The sequence below is a fragment of the Colletotrichum karsti genome (genome assembly GCF_011947395.1).
Source record: "Colletotrichum karsti strain CkLH20 chromosome Unknown Scaffold49, whole genome shotgun sequence".
Classification (NCBI taxonomy): Eukaryota; Fungi; Ascomycota; class Sordariomycetes; order Glomerellales; family Glomerellaceae; genus Colletotrichum; species Colletotrichum karsti.
Genome location: NW_024065949.1, coordinates 423,499 through 444,258, shown reverse-complemented (window position 1 = coordinate 444,258; position 20,760 = coordinate 423,499). Strand labels below are relative to the sequence as shown.

Sequence of the window (20,760 nt, the reverse complement as noted above, 5' to 3'; positions counted from 1 at the left end):
CTAGCTTATACTAGTTTATACTAGCTTATACTAGCCTATACTAGCCTACGCTAGCCTATACTAGCCTACGCCAGCCCGCGCTAGCCCACGCCAGCCCGCGCCAGCCCACGCTAGCCCGCGCCAGCCCACGCTAGCCCACGCCAGCCCACGCCAGCCCACGCCAGCCCACGCTAGCCCACGCCAGCCCACGCCAGCCCACGCCAGCCCGCGCTAGCCCGCGCTAGCCGGCACCAGCCGCACTAGCCTAATATAGGCTAAAGTGGGGCGCGCGTTACTTCCAGCCAATTATTTTAGAGGTTCTTTTCTACTAATTAGATTGCTTAAATCCGTCTAAAAGCGGTAATTTATCTATATATAATTTCTACCCTTATACTTTTCTCCCCTTATATAGTAAGGGAACCTTTCTTAATAGAAAGGCATTAAATCTATAAATCTAGAAATTAGCTCTTAAAGCCCTTTAGGAATTAGCTAAATAGCTCTTTATATTTATTCTCTCTAATATATTTCTACTTTTATTTATTTAGTATTTTCTAATAATTTTCTAGTATGTAACCTAAAAGCTATTTATTATAGTTAATAGATAGTTCTTTTAAAAGACCTATAGCTAATAAAGAAGATTATAACTATATTAAATAATTTAAATTCTTTATAATATAAAAAAAGTAAATATTTTTTAATTCCTTATTTTTTAAAGTAATCTTTTATATTAATTATTTTTTTAAATTACTTATTCTTTAGCCTCCCTCTTAAGTATTATTTTTATTATTAATAAAAAGCTATTACTCTATTAGTTATCCTTAATATTTAGTTTAAAGCGTTCTATTTTCTTTCTCTTAAAGATAAATAGTTTTAATTTATATTAAGCTCTCTTAATAGTAATACCCCTATTAGTATTTAGAATCTCCCTTCTCTTATTAATAAGTATATTATTAATTTTAAAATTAAAATATAAAAACGCTTTATATTAAAAAGAGATATATCTCTATTATTAATAAAAATAATTATATTTTAATAAAGAAATAAATAGAAATTAAGATATAGAAATATATATAAAAAGGCTAAATTTATAACTTAATAAGTATATAATATCCTTAATAATAATTTATATATAATAACTTTATTACTTTTCTCTTATTTATAAACCTTAAGTTAATAAGCTTTTAATTTTTCATTTCTATATCTTTTATTTTATTTTATTTTAAAAATAACTAAAAATATCTATAGATATAAATATTTTATAATACTATAGGTTTTATAACTTTAATCTATTTTAATTAGTATTTAAAAAACTATTTTCTAGTTTCTCTGTCTCACTTAAACTAAACTATTAGGTACCTATAGGTAGCTATAGTATAGGTATTATACACCCTACCCTTATTATACACTATCTATAATCACCAAACCGGTCTCAAGGTTCCTACCGCGCGAGCGCTGAATTTTCTAATGGACGCGGACGGTCTGGACGTTTCTGGTAGCAGCCCCTGGAGTTTAGTTCATTCCGGTATGGAGGACCCCTCAGCTGCGGTACCTCAGCTGCGGAAAGCTAGCAGCTGACATTAAGTGCAGTACGCGGAGACAGGCTCACTGTAAGAGAGCACGCCAGGCTTCAAGGTTTCAACAATGATTTCGTGTTCTACGGATCAATCGAGACGCAGTATAGAGATGTCATGGTCTCTCAGCCACCTCCTATTGCTAAAGCGATCGCTGAGTGCATTAAGATGGTAATTAGGAGAAGAACAAAGAGGACGCCGAGAAATGGTAGACCAGAGAAGCGACGGAGAGAAGGTATCAGCGAATGAGAGAACGTGCAAACTATGTTGACAACTCGCGAAAGGACTTCCATCAATTGAGCCAACTTCTACATGTAGCTCGTGACAGTGACCTGGTAGTGTTTGTGTGAGATTAAATTTCTTCGTATAAAATCTCTCTTTCTTTGGTTCTTGCGAGATAGCTCTAATAACTTAAAGACTATGGACCTGATGATCCCTGGGATTCTTTCTTCGGCTTCGGCTTGATGAACAACGCGGATATAATCATACAGCCAGAGACACCGGTGAAGAAAGCCCACATGATATGCAGCGCAGAGACGTACTCTTGCTTTACCGAGTCTTTCGTGTCTGCGGATTCTCCTCCTGAATGAAGTTGCCCAGATGTCAGTCCTCCCCCACCAAGATTTCGCTGCAGCAAAACCGTCCCGATCACGATCGACATGGACGAGAAGAGCGATCTGAAGAAGGAAAAGGCAGACATCGCGGCGGCCATGTCCTTCTGGTGTGTATGAGTTTGAATAGATATCATAGGGCTTTGGAAGAGGACACCGGCGCCGAAACCTGTGATCATTTGGAAGACGACTATTTTGGCCCAGTTCGTGTTCGTGTCAAAGGTGATGAAAAAGCCGTTTCCGAGCGTCATGAGCGCCGAGCCAAAGAAGATGGGGATGATGTAGTTCCCCGTCCGCCGCGTGTAGAGTCCACCGAGCATCGTCGTGACCGTCAACGGGATCAGCAGCGGGAAGAGCGAGATGCCGGCGATGATGGGACGGAAACCGAGGACGACCTGGAAGTAGAGCGGGATGAAGTAGTCGTACGAGATGAAGACGAAGCTGTGGATGCAGGCGAGGACGAAGGAGGCGACGTTTGTGGTCTTTTGGAAGATGCGGAAGGGGATGATGGGGTTCGTGGCGAAGCGGGCTTCCCAGAGCATGAATAGGGCGAGGATGACGACGCCGAAGACGATGAGGCAGATTACCTGCGCAGATTTCCATGATTGGATGCCGCCTGCGCCGGCCTCGAGGCCGTAGAGGAAGCAGATTGTGCCGCCGATGATGAGGGCGAAGCCGGTCCAGTCGAGCGCGCGGAGGCCGACTAGGAAGGGTTCTTTGGGGGTTTCGACTTTGAGGACAAGGAAGAGGACGATGAGTGCAATGCCGTCGAAGGGGAGGTTGATGTAAACTTTGGTCCTGTTAGCCGGAGTAAATGGAGACGAGGACGGAAGCCGAAAACTCACAGCACCATCTCCATCCGATAGTCTGCGTAAAGACACCACCGAGAATCGGTCCAACCGCGCTTGCAATGCCGTATACGATGCCAGTCATGCCGTAATACTTCGCTCTCTCCTCCAACTTAAACAAGTCCCCGATCACAATCGTGACAAGCACCAGAGAGCCGCCCCCGCCCAAGCCTTGGATAGTCCTCCCCGCGATCAGCACTGAGATGGACCCCGCGAGCGCCGCTACGAGACTGCCCGCCATGAACGTCGCTGCGGCAGCCATGATGGTCCCCTTACGCCCGAAGATGTCGGACATCTTGGCCCACACCGGGGTCGAGGCCGTGCTGGAGAGCGTGTAGGAGCTGCCGACCCACGCGTACTGAGCCGCCGAGGCGTGGAGGGTCGAGGCAATTGTCGGGAGGGCCGTGGCGATGATTGTGATGTCGAGGGCGGAGAGGAGGAGGGTCATGCAGAGGGCGAACATGACTGCGCGCCGGCGCCATGGCGAGAGGGTCGGGGGAATGTAGGAGGCGTTTGTTTGGACTGCGTCCAGGTTTGAGAGGGGCGCGTCGACATCGCGAGGCGTTTCTGTCGTGGTTGCTTGGGGTGTTTCTGGGGTTTGTTTCTCCGGTGTGCTTGTGGTGTCGCCCATTGTTACGCTCGTGGGGTGTTGTTGCCTCGAGATCGGGACGAGGGCACACGAAACGCTGCTATCTGGGCGCGCGTAGGATAGCAGTTTTCTCAACCAAGATGTAGAGCCCCTCAAGCACAACGGAAATCAGGCGATGATGCGATTTTGCAATTGTTGCTCGTTGGAAAATTCCATGCAATCAATCCACTGGACCCGGACCCCGGTCCGCTCGGTTCGGTTCGGCACAGCTCCGAGCCCGAGTCCGGAAAGTAGCTGCACATTCTTGGCCACTTTGCAGCGCATTGTGAACCAATTTCATGCACAAATGGTCCCAGCAAAGATTGGCTCATGAATTGTTTCTTCGGTCGCGCCGAAATCGCTCGACTCCACTAACTTCCGTTCAAGTCCGGTGGCGGAACTCGGGCACGAACGCCGGAGCCGGCCCCGACCATGGTGGGGCACGAAATGCGGTCGACGGACGGAGGCACGCCGCGTCCGATAAGCTGCGCCTGGGCAAGCGGTCAAGTTGAGATGCATTGGCAATTCTTTCAGTGACGGTTGAGGGCGCTGGAAAATAGGCCAGAAGTGCCCCTGACGGTACTTTTCTGGCATATCTGTTAGCCAAATCCAGTGTTTACACGAATGGTACTCCGAAACGGCAGGTCTGCCGGCATTTACTCTTTTTTTCCGGCCTGTACTCATGACATGACTACGGAAAACAGTGAAAATGAAGTTATGCGTCTGGCGTTCATCGGTAAGCCCCCGTGCGTAGTTCGCTATGAGCTGCGCCACTGGCATGCATGCCCCAGGTGCTTAATTGTCTCCCAACCAATTAGATTTGTTTTTGAAGCTGGAAGCCGATGTTAAGAAGAGCACAAATGCAGTCTTCTCATGACCGCAAGCCACTCAGCTTTGGCGTTAATGAAAGTAAACGACCGCAGAGCATATTTGAGGCTCTCACCATACGCAAAGGCAGAAAGGTTTTGGGATCGACAAGTTGATTACGTCTCTTCAAGGCCAGCGCTTTGTATGAGGCTTGCTTCTCTGGATGTATATAAAACGAAACACGACCCAATCTTAGGCCATCATGTTATCGCCGCCCGTTCCAATATTTGAACCCCCATGTGATCTTCCAAATCCCTTGTCCAAGCCGCCCGACGTCCATACAGGTCATATTACCTAACAGTTGATGGACCCAAACTTGTTCTTAGTTGCACTGTACCAGGTCGACTCGACCACACCAGCGTTGCAGCCGGCGCTGCCAGTGAAGCGCCAGACCAGGTTCCCATTAGAGCCGCCGCAAGAGGTAGCGCTCTTGCCGCAGCCGCCAAAGCCGTTCAGGTTGTCCCATAGGCCGCCACACTTTCCGGGGATGTCGTCAACGCCGCTGGCCTGCACCTGCCAAATAGGGATGGCCGTATTTCCGAAGTTCTCGCAAACGGCCGCGGAGCTCAAAGGCGTCATGGCCGCGAAGATCAAGCCAACTGTGGTGGTGAAATGCATTGTGATGCTGGAGTCTTTGGCGTCTTGAGTTGAGGAGTCTGATGAATGGGAGTCTTTGGCTTCTTGAGTTGAAGAGCTCGATAAATGGGAGACTTTGGCGTCTTGAGTTGAGTAGCTTGATAAGTGGACGTTATCAGGTGAGAAGATGAGGAGCTTGTTGTGTGATGGACTTGAGGTGAATGAGAAGGATGAGATGTTAGTCGAGAAAGGCAGAAAAACAGTTGTTTATATATCCTGAACATTTCGCCTATAAGTAAGATGAAGTCTTACTCTCTACAGTGCCTCGTATCCGTTTGGATCTTTGGTATCGTTGCAAATAAGTTTCTCCACCTAGTTGTGGAAAAGTGTAGTGGATAAGACAGGGCCCAAAGTGTGTCTCGGACCCTTCGAGCCTTTCAGGGTCCACTGAGTGGATAGACGATGCCAGACCGCCGCCATGAATGATACGTTTTGGAGTTTACGTGAGATTTTAGTCTTTGTCAAAGTTCCTATCGGGTCATCGGCTTCTTCAAGATCATGAGTTCTTTAAACTCTCTATCAGAGTGTCAATACTGGCAGGGGATCTGTGGCTGACTCGTGCTACTTCTGGGAACCTCCTCCACGGCTGCTCAGGGGCACTGGCAAGCATGACGAGATAATTGTTGATGAGTAAGACGGGCGAGAGGTTTGAAAACGAGATCGAAAGATGATATTCCAGAGAAGCCACTGATATCACCATATCTAGATGTCATTTAGGAGGACTATCCTCTGTATTCAACACCTTACGTCAGATATGTGCCGTGCAGTTTAGCATTTAGTACCGGATCATACCATTGAGGATAAAATTCGTTCTGGCTAGCTACTGATCATCGGAAAGGACAAGTACCGTTATCACCACATCTTGTTGTGCCGGAGTGACGGGAGGACAACACAGGGAACTCAAAATGCCTTCGGGTTTCTTAAATGTACTACCAACTCTGTTGAACTGACTAAATCTTTGCAACGACTAAACTTTGTAGTCACCTACTTACAAGGGACAAGACGTAGTGTTTAAATTTATTAGAATAGTGGACGAATCATGATTATATACACACGGTCAAACTCGGATCTCGTCAGTGATTTCACAATAGTCAAACATAGCGCCATAGGACTATTGGACCCAGAATAGGGTTTATTTCGCCGTATTAAAGCGTATGGGCGATGCAGTCTTGTTGAAGAGACCAGAAGGATCGTATAGGCTAGTAGACGAGTTGGTAATCACATCGGAGGTCGGCGTCACTCGGCGCCGGCCCGGCCGGATCCTGGCAGGCGCGCACAGTGGCGCGCGGACCGACACTCGTCGCCTGAGTTTAATAGCAGTTCAACGCAGTACAGCTCCAACTACAACATGAGCAACAAATATAGAGGTAAAATAAAAATAGAGAACGGCAACCAAGGTAACAAGTCGTCAAAATCACGATAAACATCTGAATTAGAAAAAAAGAAGAAAAAAAGAACAGAAAGAAAGAAAACCCCTGTATTCAAATCACAATATTCAATTTTGAACTGAATGTTACTAAGTTATTCCCCAAGGTGTTGCTTGATACGGATTTCTTTTTCTTCGTAGCTCGCGATGTCCACACTTTTTCTGTTACTACGAATGCGACGCGGCTGATTTCTTCTTGAGATTTGATAACTAGCTCGACGCCACAAAAAGAAACAAGAAAACACCATATTACAACATGAAGGGTCTTATCTGCAAGAAGATTATTGCAGAATGCAAATTCGCTTCGACATGGGGTGCCGTGCCCCGGTTGAGACGATGTTGAACATGGGCCGGGCGGCTAAGCTGGTAAATACAAAGCTCGTGGGTTTTGGCGTGACTCGCCCTTCTTTCTCCTCGCAAGACTCGATGTCTATGAAAATTCGGACTTCCGACATATGGACACAATACAAGTGGCTTATATGAAACCAGCTGACCTATGAGAACGCAATGATTATCGTTGGAAAAAGACGGGCGGAATAATACGGCGGAATAAGACGGCGGGTGGTACTCCATCCAGTGCGGCAGACGCCCGGCGGCGGTGTGGAGACTTTACAATAACCCGGGCTCTCTAATTTCAAAACCGGCGCCATACTTTCCTCTTGAATAACTATGACCAGCAGCATTTTTTACCGGATAACAGGCCGCACAATACAACATTGAACTGCGCGTACTCTTGTGAAAGCATTAGACAGTTCCGCTGAGAATCCTCAATGTTTCAAGAGGACTCAACTCGGATGACTGTGGCATCTCAGAGAACGACATGGGTCCTCCTCCCAAGCCAATTCTATGATTGGACGGATCGCGGCTAGTCTCTCATTTGCATGGTGCCTCCTTGGCTTCCATGCCGGAACGACTAGCCATATCAAGTAGGCTGGAACGGGTAAATATTAAGCGGAACTATTACCCAATTACCATTGGCGATTTAACGTAAGTGTTTAACCTCTCGAGAAGACATTGGTGGCCGGCACGTGCCAGTGGATCCTGGGACTTTCTCAAAATCGGAGTTGGCCGGATTATGCTTTTTCACACTTACATCTCTTTCATCGTGGACCTTACTCGACTGGACTAGCAAGTTCAAACAACAATTACTTGTCAAGCTACCAACCAAAACTTTGTCTTCATCGAAGTCCTACGACTAGTCATCCATGTAGGTTGTCCATCCCTAACATTAGAAAATACGATAGACATATACAGCATCTGATAAGCTCTGCGACTAGCATGTCGAAGACAACGGTTGAGACATCTTCAGTACTTTTACGGAATATCAATGTCCCCGGCTCTTCGACAACATCTGCCATACGATACGAAGATTCAAGATCATACGACGAGGAGAGATCAAGATCAAGAGACAGAGGAAGAAGCAGTCATGCAGGCCATGATACGTCAAGCGTCGGCGAGCTGACTTTCCCAGAAGGTGGTCTCAAGGCTTGGCTCGTGGTCTTTGGCTCGTTTTGTGCCATGCTGTCCGTCTTCGGCCTCATCAACTCTGCCGCCGTCTTTGAATCTTACTTCTCCGAAAACCAGCTTGCGGACCACTCCCCTTCAGAGATCGGCTGGATCTTCAGTCTCTACCTTTTCATCGTCTTCTTCGTCGGTATTCAAGTCGGCCCATTATTTGACAACTATGGTCCTCGGGGACTCGTCGTTGCTGGAGGCCTCTGCATCTCGGCGAGTCTCTTGCTTCTGAGCCTGTGCAAAGGTTAGTTCTCAGAATCTGCTCTTGAGACCAACAGCCCAGCTAATTGTGGCATCTTCAGAGTATTATCAGATTCTTCTCGCCTACTCTATCCTTGGTGGCCTTGGAGGTGCTCTCCTCAACTCTCCCTCATATGGAGCTATTGCACACTTTTTTGACAGCCGCCGGGGATTTGCTACCGGTGTTGCCGCCACTGCTGGCTCAATCGGAGGAATCGTGTACCCGATACTCCTCCAGAATCTCTTCCCGACACTAGGCTTCGCTCCCACCGCGAGAATACTGGGCTTCATCTTACTTGGGCTCACCATCCCGGCAACTTTGTTCATTCGATCTCGACTTCCCAAAAGGGATGGGCCCATATCAATTTGGCCGGACTTTACCGTTTTTCGCAACCTGAAGTTTACCTTGTCGGCAGTTGGCATCTTCTTCATGGAGTGGGGTCTCTTCGTTCCCATCACCTACATCATCTCCTATGCCGCCAGTATGCAAAGAAGCACAGTCCATTCCTACACCATTCTGTCGATCCTCAACGCCGGCTCGGCTGTTGGGCGCTTCCTGCCCGGGCTTGCTGCTGACAAGTATGGACGCTTCAACATTATTCTCATCACTATCGCACTCTGTTTCATCACCGTCTTTGGCTTGTGGTTACCCTCGGGTCAGTCCCAACCCATGCTTCTCGCTTTCGTCGCTCTCTTCGGTTTCGCCAGCGGGAGCAACCTAGGACTCGTCCCAGTGTGTCTCGGCCAGCTATGTGACGCTCGGGACTACGGCAGGTACTTTTCTACAGCGATGATGATGGCGAGCTTCGGGACGCTCAGCAGTCTGCCAATTGCAGGAGCTATTTTGGAGTCGTCGAAGGGAGGTCAAAATTGGAATGGCCTCATCATGTTTTCCGGGGCATCATATGTTCTGGCCTTCATCTGCTATGCCTCTGTGAGAGTCATGGCGGTGGGATGGAAACTCACGGCAAAGTTCTAAGAGGACAGCTTTGAATCATTCGGACCAACGATTTGGCAGCAACAATGTTGTAGATATATTGCTCTGACGTCAACACTACAAGGGACATGGTTGTTATCCTCGTGCATCCTAGTTGAAGGCGAAGCGGCAACCTCCAGATTCAAGTTGGGTGGCGTTTACGCGCTGTGGTCGGCCAAGTAATTGTGCATATTCCAGCAATATACAAGGTTTCGCTCTATTAGATGAAAACTAGCGTCGCTGAGGCTTTTGCAGGTGAGCGGAAGACTCGAAGGTGTTATCAAGCCACAACTAGCTATCTGGATGTAGGAGACCAACCTCACAAGCCAGCAGGAACGGAGTTGTATCAAAGTTCGCAAGCATATCTGTCAAGTGAAGTTTCTGAGCAAACATACCCAGGCCAAGGCGCGTCCCATGGTCCCTCTGCCGTGTCGTAGTTGTGAAACTCAGGCTTCGCGTTCCAGCGAAAAAGGTCCTCCATAGCCGACGCCACCCTGACCAAGCGTGCCTCAGAGTATTGTCGACCATAGATGCAGATCCCGAAGGCGACGCCATATCCACTCTGTCCGATGGGTACTGATGCAACAGGGTACCCGGCATAAGAAGGGATCGAAGAGCACGCGTTGTCGTGACCTCCAGACGGGTCGTTTGGCACGAGCAAGCCATCGAGTTCGATGACGGTGCCGTTGCTCAACGTGTATGCATGCCCGCCGTCGATCGCTTCCCGTGCAGTCTTTCGGCCCCAGCCAAACGCTTTGCAGAACTCATCACCCATCGTTCCGTTGGTTGCGACGGCATTGTCGTAGAAGTCTTGGCCCGAAACGGTATTGAACCACCAGGTGCTGTTCCCAAGGGCTCCCGTAGTATCGTTATGAGCGTCGTTCCATGCGGCCATCTCGGCGAGGGTACTCATTCCATAGCGCTCGTCGTGTTCGGGGAAGCTGAAGTTCTGGAGAAACTCGCCATACGCAACGGCGAGAAGTGTGTTGTAAGGGATCAGCTGGCCATGTTCCTCTGGGATGTCGGCCGGTTGACCAAAGCCATACTTGTTGGCCACAGTCTCGATTTGAGGGATGTGCTAGCTTCCGCCTTAGACAACAAGCCTTGTTCTAATGGGAGCATACTCACCGTGAGGTTGAAGATTTCCGCACCAGCTGCCTTCAACTCCGCCAGGCGACTTTCATAGGCATCGCGTTGTCCCGGAGAGTTGATAGCCTTTGTTTGGGTTAGTCATTGGCCTCATGATGAAAATGCTACCAGCATACCCCAATTGTAGACCAGTAAGGATTCCAAGGAACTCCCAATTTCATTCCTTTCAGCGACTTTTGATCGGTAATCTCAGCAAAGTACCCGTTTGTCGGATAATGGCCAAGAGCATCGAAGGTTAAGTTGTCGAAACGGTCCGGGCCTGCCATGATGTCAAGCAAAATTGCAACATCCTTCATCGAGTGCGCCATTGGACCAGGGGTGTCGTGATAATAGCTGCCAGGGATGATGCCATGGCGTGAAATCAGACCAGGGGTTGTTTTGATCGTGTACAGTCCCAGAAGTGCCGACGGGTGTACCAGCGACCTGCAATTGGTGATCTCAGCATTTAAAGCGTGGATGATAGTTTAAAGTCGAGCATCTTACCCATGAGTCTCGGTTCCCAACGCAACTGGGACTTGGTTGCTTCGGACCGAAACTGCGGAGCCGCCACTGCTACCGGACGTGGGCTGAGTGAGATTAAACGGGTTTCTTGTCTGTCCAACTCGGGTTGAATAACCATCAGAGAAGTTGGTCAGAGCGCGATGATCAGCTGCTTCGGAGAGTGCTGCATGCCCGAGTAGCACGCCGCCCGCCTGTCTAATCTTCGCCACAATTGTGGCCTCGGAAGAGTATCTACCGCCAAGCAAGACAAGGCCGCCTTCGCTTGTGTTGTGCTTGTCGTCGGTGTAGATGTTGTCTTTGACCATGAAGGGGATTCCGTGCATCGGGCCTCGGATGCCATGAGTTCTTCTCTCCTCGTCCAGGGTCGTGGCAATTGTGATGGCGTCTGGGTTGATTTCGCTCACAGACCGGAGATGCCTGGTGTTCGTTGGTCAGTGAGACTGCACTTTGATCAAGAGGACGTTTCTGGCTGTCCTCAACATGAAGAACCTACGAATTTGTTTGCTCGATTCGAGCGACGTAGCAAGTCACCAAGTCTTTACTTGTTAACTTCCCCAATGTCAAAAATCGCTGAAGATCTCCAATCGTTGCATCCTCGATATCGACTCCATTGCAGAGAGGAACTAAGTCATGATCAATACTCATGCCGTGGATGAAGGGTTGTCGGAAAACAGCGGGATCACGCACAAGGGAATGGCAGTTCTGGACTTGGCTTGGTTCCATTGACTGGTATCGAGCCTGCAATTGAAAGCAAGCTGCAAGTTAGACTGAGATAGCTCAGAAGATACCGCATTTTCTGAGAGTGATCAGACGATAGAATCCGAGAAATCGGGCACGAAACGCAGAGCTGCACAGCTCCCCCAGCATTCGGTGTCTAAACATCATAGTTTCTCATTTAAAGGTGTGTCTATGGTCACATTATCGCAGTGAATGAAAAGAATATTGTTATCTCCTCTATCTTTCAAACATATAGACAAGCTGATAAATTGAATAACTAGCCCAGTTTCCTCGGGAAAGGACCTGATAAGAACCCCGGCCCGGAATCCAAGTGGAGCCCGGACATCGGAGTTGAGTACATGCCTAACCGGAACCGTCATATTTTTGCGGCTACAATTGCCAATTCCGTTGGCCGCCAGGGTTCTCCGTTCTGTCGGTATCTGTGGAGTGCGTCGGGACATATTTCCAACCTATTGCCGCCAGGACCTGCGGGGACTTATCTCTGATAATCGTGCTCAAAAATTGACTCAATCATCCATCCACCTTGGCGCCGACCCGGAGTGTCGGCTTCCGAGGAAGCTGAGCTTTTCACACATTTCTTGTCATCTATATGAAAGAATTACAGAAAGCCGACTGTCCGGAGAAGAATGATATCAGGCTTCCATGCTCGAGTCTAGTCTCTACCGACGGCCCACATGCTCGCATCCTTGAGCCAGTTGAAGATCATGGCAGTCCCGTTGGAAACGTTTCTCGCGATGAGTCCCCTCTTCGGGTCTCTGTCCGGGCCTGGATCATTGAACGGTTGCACCAGACGTGTGTTGTCCTTGCCAACTTCCAAGATCGATCCTCCAGGAACCCCATCGTCCTCAGCACATCGGAGCATCGCCTCTGCAACTTCTTGGGGGGTAACCCAGCCGTCTTGACTCTCGTCCAGGTTGATGAGCTTCTCGGGATGCTCGGTCCAGAGAGGTGTGCGAACAACGCCGGGAGCGACCGCGTTGACGCGGATTCCATCGGTCTCTTCCAGCCGAGCCAGACTCCGCACAAAGCCGGTGATGGCGAATTTTGATGCGGAGTAAAGCGGGGCGTTGATGTTCGGCACTTGGCCCGCCACCGAAGAGATGTGGACGATGCGCTTCGGGTTGGTCGGAGAAGCCTGCGTGACAGCAGGAAGCTCGGAGTTGGTGCTCTCCTTGGGATGCAGCCAGTGTGAAATCGCCAGCTGAGTCGTCCGGATGGGATGGTTGATGTTGATGTCTAAAAGCTTGTAGTGGCCCCCATCCACGCTGTCTTTGCTCTCAGCTGATCCCGGAGGATGCCAAAAGTTGGACCAATGCGGCTCGTACACGCCCGCTCCAGGGCAGATGATGTCGAAACCGCCAAATTCGGTTATGGCAACGCCAAACGTGCGAGACAGGGCCGGCCAGGAGGTTACGTCGGTTTCAACGAATACAGCTCGTGGCTTGCCGGGGCCTTGATGTTGCGAGACCAAATCCTTGGCTTCGGGTCTCAAGGCGATGTCAGCAATGACCACATTGCAACCGCGCTTGAGGAGAAGCTCAGCAAAGGAAAAGTTGATGCCTGCACTCATCATTAGTTTAGGCAATATCTTCACGACGAAAATAACGATACGACATACCTGATCCAGCCCCCGTGATGATGGCTGTTTTACCTGACACGGTGAAAAGTGTCTTGGGCTTCTGTGAGTCGGACATGATAGCTTCAACCTAACTCTAAGAGTAACAGGAAGAAGGCTAATGAAGGATCTTTGAGCAAGAATTTAAGGTTCGCTGAAGGAATCCTCAGTTTACAGCTAGCTGTTCGGATTATGCGGGGTTTGTTGGATAGTGAAGGTGAAGCCGACCATCGGAGTTCATTGCGCCGAGTCAACAGCTTGCTTGCTACTTGCTGAGACGTGCACACCTGCTCCCCAGGTCTCGTCAATGACCCCCACGACTTCGATGTGTAATGATGAGGGGAAGCCACCCCGCAGCGGGGTTACGAAACGTCGGATAAGTCCCCCGTTTCTCCTATGAGCCTGGTCAGGAAAACTTGCGGAATTTGTTCCGAGAGGGATTTGCAAGAGCTGCTGTTCCTATCACTACAAATGGTAAAGCCATCATACGATTCACTCCAGTCAGAAACCGATACTGTGACCGCGCTATCACGGTGAAGAGCACAACTCGTCATCGTGGAAGACATCCATGATAGGTTTGGGAATTCTCAATCATTAAAACCCATTCTCGACCAATGAAAACGTGAGCTAATGTACTCCCACTGTCATTGTTCGTGTATCCATCTGTAAATCAATTGTTGCAGTTGTTGCGAGCTCAATTTGTCCTGAGGAAGCGCCTGGATGAGGACATGGTGAAAGCTGCATTAACGAGTTGCCGCAAACAAGTTGAATCAGTCATCAACTGTGATCTGCCAGAAACGTACGATATCATTGGCTTTGAAACCGTCTTCTGCTAAGAGGCACTCGTGTTGGTAAGCTGAAGAGATTGATGCTGGACTCGATATGTCTTACTACTTGCCGCCTCCCAGATAGTTCAAACCAGATAGGTAGGGAATGTGACCGATCACGCTCCATAATTTCAACTGCAAAACCTGACCCAACGATCTGACCGAACCGGATCTCCGCGGGATCGTGCTCCGCGCGGGCCAGAAAGTGGACTGAAAACAGGGGCTCATGGGCTCCAAGTCCGACCTATAACACCGGCATATCATTAAACTTCCCCTGGAGAGATCTAGTGCTACGATAGGCCCGGATAAGGTTGCTAGTAACAGAACCAATGCCTTTTCCGACAGCCTGTGATGGTCTTGGACTAGAGAAATGTTCAGACGAAAACCGTTCGAGAAGGAATCAGGCCACGATGAGACTTTATTTCTAATGAGGAAGCAATCGCAGAAGCCTAATCTGTCCGATGTTGTCCCGGAAAGGACAAAGCGGTTTTACGCGTAAGGCATGTGCCGGGAAAGCTGACAGGTCGCGAGCACCGGAGATAAGTCACTACGACTGGCTGGAGTCAGACGAATCTGGGACCTTGTGGGTATACTCTCAGATCTCGGCCGTGGGTGTGACCTCGATTTCACACTATTCTGAGGGTTCAGCAATAGGAAACATCAAACCAACAAGTAGTAGCCGTTGTTCCTCGAAGCCATGCACCGGAATGGGCGGCCAAGCAACATGAACTCAATACAGGTGCTAATCAAAGCCTGATGATCCGATTCAATCAGGGCACTGGAATATTTACAAAATCTTGACACTTTTTGGAATCAGATATCGTGATACACAATTGATTCTTTTGGGTCTCTAATTGTTGATACAAAATGTACTCTAAGAACCGGAGGGCGTTCGAACCTTCGCACCATCCGGGCTATCCTAGGGAACTAGCGCCCGCGTATGTGCTCCGAAACAAAACCTGATTGTGTGAGCGATCTCAGAATCAGCGTTTTCTTCTAGATCGATTAACAAACATTCTAAACATGATAATTTTGTTCGGATCGTGGGGTCCATTCCGAGACGACATGGTCTGCGGGCGTAACGTACTTGGCTTGGCCAGCGGATAGCCTAGCACCCCCGGCCGTCCTGGAGTAGACTCTGCCTACTAAGCCGCAGCTCGTAGAAGTCACCTTTGCGTGTTGTCGACAGAGTTTTACTGGAAGCCAAAAAGAACTATTAAACTTCCTCCTTGGCGGTTTCTCCATCCATAAACCCTACCCATGGAAGACGTATCTGACTCTAGTCTCAGCGGGAACAATAATAGTTCTGGTCAGTAATGGGTTTGTGACTATGCATATCAGGCAAGACCTAGTTTCTAACACTCGCTCATCACTCCTCGAACATGGATCTGGCAGAAGAGTCGATCCAGGTGTCAGTGGTACTTGCTTACTTGACTCGGCTATGACGGCTTGTAGGTCGCAGGCTTTCTAGAAGACGGCATTGCTTTTAGCAAATATCTAACATCACGACATCTTTGGCCCTCAGAATGCGCCATCCAAAAAACCTGACTTAGTATGAATGTCTTGTCAAAACTATTTCACATGAACGTACAGAGAGGCTATGTCTTCCACAATGGCGCCAAATTCAGGGGAAGCGGGAGGCCGCATATATAAACGCCGTCCAGGAGCTTGCGAGACCTGCAAAGTTCGTAAAAAAAAGTGTAAGTTTCCTTTACAATGTTGATTTCCCACCTAGATAATGCTCCATTCAATGTGCTGACCATTTAGTAGGTGATGGGGGAAGACCAAGCTGTGAAAAGTGTCTTGTTTGTGTTCCTCTTTCTGCGGCGGATGTCGCTTATGTCTGTTCTTACACGGATCAGGCCTCCGCAACCCACTGCATTTACACAACGCCAAAGAAAAGGGGCCGGTCTAGTCAAAGCAGTAAGTTGACTCAGGCTTCAGACCAGATTACGATTGGCTGACTTTGACATGCAGACCAGAGCTCTGTAAGCAGAGTGCAACAACCATTTGACGAGTTGCTTCCGACGACTCCAAGTTCTCTACCTTCTTCTATGGCCCTAGGGCAACCTTCAGGCATTTCGGATTTGTCTACTTCTTTCCCAATTTCTGGTACCGACCAAATCTTTGAAAATACCACAGCCTTAAGTTCGCTTTCACCTCAAGACGATGTGTGGAGGCCTGTGACTGAAAGAACATTCGGTGTTCCCCAAGCCCTGTATCAAGGGTCGTTAATTGGCGGGAACGCAGATAGCACGGCTGCTTTGGCAAATGACAGCCAATGGACTCCTGAAAGCCTTTCATACGGGCCAGATACTCTCTCCCCAACTCCATTTCAACAGTTCTCTTCAATTGCCTGGGCAGATGTCCCGTATCAATCTCAAGCCCCGGCTGTCGAAGATCCTTGGGTAAGAAGAAGGTGCTGATTTGTGTTTTATAAGAATACCAGCTGCTTAAGAAGACACTCGTCTACATCACTTATTCCGAACGTGTAACTTTCAAAACGGTCTTGTGTTGAGAACATCAAGTACCATGATAACATTGATAGCGTCAATGAGAGTGGTAAGAGAACCTTCAGAGCTACCAGTTGGATAAATACACTGTCTACTAGAAAATTGACTCATTTGCCTATGAAGTTGAAGATCATGTTCCTACTACCGCTGCGCTCCCGATGTTGCGGTTGTGCTATTCCCAGCGTAGCGCAGTGTCCATGTTCCCGTATCATAGATATCCCAGCTTTCAGCCTTGTCCGGGTTTGCATTCAACCTCTGGGCCCTCACCCGCCAGATGTAAGTGCCTGAGGGAATTGGCGCCTTGTTGTCATCTGAGCCATCCCAATACCACGTGTTGCCAGGGCCCCAAATATCATCTGATGTGGACTGAAACGACTTTGCCAGCTGCTTTCCAGAGTCCGCGTCGACAATGCTGATGCTCATATTGCGAGTTTGCACAAGGGGATCAATCCAGACTCCCGGAAACATGTTGTCGGCGAAGGAGGCAGGCACATCTTTGGTGAGATCCAAAGAGCAGGTGAACGTGCGGCCTGGTCCAATGCGTGTCGGGGACGAGGAAGTCATGTTATAGGCCATGAGGTATGAGGTGTCCCTGTTGATAATGGGAAGAGTAGCGAGTGGAGCACCGAAGCCAGTGTAAGGAAGAGTGAAGTTATTTACGTCGGATGAACCCTCTGCCTCGATCACGATATAGCCCCCAAAGAAGGAAACCCGTGTTGCGGCATCTGGAAGCTCGGGTTCCTTTGTGATAGCCACTGAAACAGAAGCGGACTGACCGGGTTCGATTTTCAGAGTTGACGGAGTGATGCTGACATCGGCGTATGTAGGGATTGCTTCGCCCTCAGTGAGGTTGTAGCTGTTCGCGGTCTTAAGGATGTAACCGGAGGCTGCGCCCCTGTGACTCAGATGATAGGTGAGCGCCGTGGTACCCGAATTCTTGATATTGAAGCTGAGGTCTTCGGGTCGATTGGCGGTATCATTGAACGAAAGAGTAGATGTGCTGAGTACAGTCGTAGAGTGGACCGCGTTCCAGGCGTCCAGGAGGCCGCCTCCCTGTTGGAAGACTGGGGCAAAAAAATCAGACGTGGTGCCTTTTCCGTCGTTCCACTTCACCGGGCGAGCGGTGGTCGCGATGACGGCCTGAATATCTTCTGCAGTGTACTCAGGGTGACGTTGTTTCACAAGGGCTGCCACTCCAGCTTCGAAGGGCACAGCTTGACTCGTGCCTGTAATCATCTGTTAGCTGGTCCTTCAGAAAGTAGACGAATGTGTTCCGTACCGCCAACAACACCATAGCCTCCGTATTTTCCAGGGAAAGTGCTGATCAGATTGCCTCCCGGAGCGACGATGATAGGCATGGATCCTCCAGTGAGTGTTGGGCCCCAGCTTGAGAAAACTGAGGCGAGATTTCCGGTCCGGTTGTTGGGTCTGTTGTCGAGACTGATGTTTGCGTTGGAGGCCTCGTTGGCAAGGTACACCTTCGCGCCTGAGCTTTTGTGTAAAGCATCTAACAGCTTGACACCGGTCTCGTACTCAACGGTAACAACAGCTTTCAAGCCAGGGTCCAGTCCGTCCTCAAAGAATCCCGGCCCATCAGAAATGGTCCAGTTTTTAGTCGTGTAGTAGATAACGTAAGGGATACCTAGAGCCTTCGTGAGAGAAGCCGAAGCGCCCGTCTCATCGTTCCAGCACTGAGTGATCGAGGAGAGGAGGACGACGTTGGAGATGTCTGCAGGTAGATTGGTGGGTTGCGGAAGTGGCTGGCAGTCGTTCGTCACATCGACGTTCTGATTCGGGGACCAGACTGTCAGTTGTGTATCAGCGGGAAGATCGAAAGGCAGGCCTGGCACAAAACGAATGTCTCCTCCATCATTTTCCGAGGTCCAATTTCCCTGCCACGTCAGGTAAGGCGTCACGGAGTTGTCAGTCGATCCAACGGATGTGACGGCATCAGCCATGGCTGGGCTGGCGCCGGAGAACACCCCCGGACCGCCGTTTCCGCTGGGAAGAGAGACATATGTTCCGTTTTTGAAGAGCCGCGTAGCAACAGCAGACCAGGGATCTTACGTAGTTTAGCATCAGTGGAGAAGTACTTGTGGACAAAAACGGGTTATCTTACCTTCTGGAAAGGCTTCTCCGCCCCCAAAGGAGCACGAGATGATATCGACGCCTCGGTTAGCAGCTTCAAAGAAAGCGTTGATCAACATGTCTGTCGCTCCGCTTCCACCACACGGCTGGATCCGGTACAACTCGTAAGAAGCATCTGGCGCGACTCCGAGAACGCCAAATCGCCCTTCGTCACCCTTCGCACCGACGATACCCAAAACATGGGTTCCGTGGAAGGAGCAGTTGTCGCGGACATCATTGTCGTTGTCGGTCAAATCGTGGGAGTATGCGATGTCGACTTTGCTAAGGCCGGGAACGTCGACATCAAATCCACTATCCACAACAGCAATTCGTATCCCGGAGCCAGTGAGGTTTGCTGCGTGAAGCTTGGCCACACCGGTGTCAATGTGGGTTGAGAGAATATTAGCTGTTTCGTTATCTCTTCTCTCGAGCTGAGGCAGATCTCGTTTGACATGAGAAGCGAACTCGCGGTTCACTGTTCTGCCATTCACACCACCGGGATAGTTGCCCCTGAGATTTCCTTGGTCTATATTGGTGACCGGCCAAGCCTTTTTGACACCATGAATTGACTTAACAGCATTGAGAATAGACTTTCGCGTAACTTTGTCATTCTCGCAGCTGAGATCGAAGGAGGCTCCCTCGAACACGGAGTGGGTGAATTGATACCGTTTGGAGGCGGTGCAGTCTAGGCCAGACGCGGCGAGTGAAGTCTGGACTTCGGAGTTCAGGATGTCAGAACTCTAGTTAAAAGTCAGACCGTGTTTGTCTCTTTTCTAACGCATTTCTTACCAATTGCGCAGGACCATCAAATTCTACGATAAATGCGTCCTTGTAAGAAGCGGCCACCAGATAGGGAACGCATGCCGCAGTCGCGACTTGCGCAAAGAGAGACTTCATCCTGGGCTTGAAACGAACGAAAGAGACGGGACGAACACCCAAAACTTGAGACTCCAAGCCCCAAATCTACGGAGGCAATCACAACGATTTCATAGTTTTGTAGGGCATACTGATTTCTCATACCTGACTCGCGGGAACATCACGAACCCCTTTCCCGTATTACGAGCACGATCACTTCAGTAAAGCAGATCCCACCAGTTTTCCCATTGGTCGAACTTTAACATAGTGACAGCAATTACCGGGTGCTCCGTGATAGGTTTTCAGCGGGATTTGTGGACCCTTCGCATTGAATATGGGACGAACTGAGCCAAGACTCGGCTGAGTCGGCGTTGACGTTCGACGTCTGAAATTAATACGAACTGTGCGACGGCTTCGTTAGTTTTCGCGGAAGCATCCTTTTTGATCTCTTATCAACCATTCAACCAGGTAAATCTGGAAATACTGTTCCGAATACTTCCGTTCTCATGTGATATGTGCAAATAAGATTGGTATACACACTCCAAACAACGTCGACTTCTTAGCTAGATCTTCGACATTCTGATTACTATGTGCTCATTGAATGTTGACTTTCTCAATGGGTTGTTCTCTGTCACCAAGATTTATAATACGGAGTTCTTTTGATATGAAAGTGATGGAAAGAATACACGAATGCAGATCATTCTGCCCAATTTGGTTGCACTCAATGACGACAATAAGGACATTGATGATACTGGCGGCACGAAGGCTACTAATTCATATCGAAGTTCAAGTTCACTACCAAGTTTCTTGAGCATTAAGAAACAACTCCCACGTGAGTTACAATTGGGCACTACGTAGAAATCTACCCAACATTGATTAACTCAAACTTGGCTCGCAGATCATAACGTTGATTCTCCTCGCACTGGGCCACACAAAACGGTGCCAGTCGAATCCCCTGTAACGTGGGCGATCTCCAGATTCATAACAGAGAGACCTCTCGGCGTTCAATGGGATCCCAATATACCTATTCCCATGTGCATCTTCATATCGAATGCAGCCATGTTCATCAATACATCTCCCCGATTCATCGACACCCTGCGCCGGCACACTGTTTTATAATCGTGGTATTCCTGCGCAG

The 20,760-nt window shown here is 49.0% G+C and overlaps 6 protein-coding genes across 6 annotated transcripts; 1 reads left to right on the top strand and 5 right to left on the bottom strand.

Annotated features, from left to right (window-relative positions):
• Positions 1–1,968: 1,968 nt before the first annotated feature.
• Positions 1,969–3,640, bottom strand: CkaCkLH20_11658 (uncharacterized protein; the record flags this gene model as incomplete). Its single annotated transcript, XM_038894372.1, has 2 exons — positions 1,969–2,951; positions 3,007–3,640. The coding sequence occupies 2 exons, from the start codon at positions 3,638–3,640 to the stop codon at positions 1,969–1,971; spliced, it is 1,617 nt and encodes a 538-aa protein (XP_038740447.1).
• A 1,158-nt stretch (positions 3,641–4,798) lies between these two features.
• On the bottom strand, positions 4,799–5,122 carry CkaCkLH20_11657 (uncharacterized protein; the record flags this gene model as incomplete). Its single annotated transcript, XM_038894371.1, has 1 exon — positions 4,799–5,122. One exon carries the CDS (start codon positions 5,120–5,122, stop codon positions 4,799–4,801), a length of 324 nt encoding a protein of 107 aa, XP_038740446.1.
• Positions 5,123–8,084: 2,962 nt separating this feature from the next.
• On the top strand, positions 8,085–9,300 carry CkaCkLH20_11656 (MFS monocarboxylate; the record flags this gene model as incomplete). Its single annotated transcript, XM_038894370.1, has 2 exons — positions 8,085–8,325; positions 8,384–9,300. 2 exons carry the CDS (start codon positions 8,085–8,087, stop codon positions 9,298–9,300), a joined length of 1,158 nt encoding a protein of 385 aa, XP_038740445.1.
• Positions 9,301–9,643: 343 nt separating this feature from the next.
• On the bottom strand, positions 9,644–11,670 carry CkaCkLH20_11655 (amidase; the record flags this gene model as incomplete). The annotated part of the gene is made up of 5 exons (XM_038894369.1): positions 9,644–10,375; positions 10,426–10,512; positions 10,563–10,869; positions 10,930–11,364; positions 11,441–11,670. 5 exons carry the CDS (start codon positions 11,668–11,670, stop codon positions 9,644–9,646), a joined length of 1,791 nt encoding a protein of 596 aa, XP_038740444.1.
• A 667-nt stretch (positions 11,671–12,337) lies between these two features.
• Positions 12,338–13,379, bottom strand: CkaCkLH20_11654 (nad-dependent 15-hydroxyprostaglandin dehydrogenase; the record flags this gene model as incomplete). The annotated part of the gene is made up of 2 exons (XM_038894368.1): positions 12,338–13,245; positions 13,304–13,379. 2 exons carry the CDS (start codon positions 13,377–13,379, stop codon positions 12,338–12,340), a joined length of 984 nt encoding a protein of 327 aa, XP_038740443.1.
• Positions 13,380–16,781: 3,402 nt separating this feature from the next.
• CkaCkLH20_11653 (amidase family protein) lies at positions 16,782–19,664 on the bottom strand (the record flags this gene model as incomplete). The annotated part of the gene is made up of 4 exons (XM_038894367.1): positions 16,782–17,866; positions 17,920–18,702; positions 18,760–19,507; positions 19,557–19,664. 4 exons carry the CDS (start codon positions 19,662–19,664, stop codon positions 16,782–16,784), a joined length of 2,724 nt encoding a protein of 907 aa, XP_038740442.1.
• Between the last annotated feature and the right edge of the window lie 1,096 nt (positions 19,665–20,760).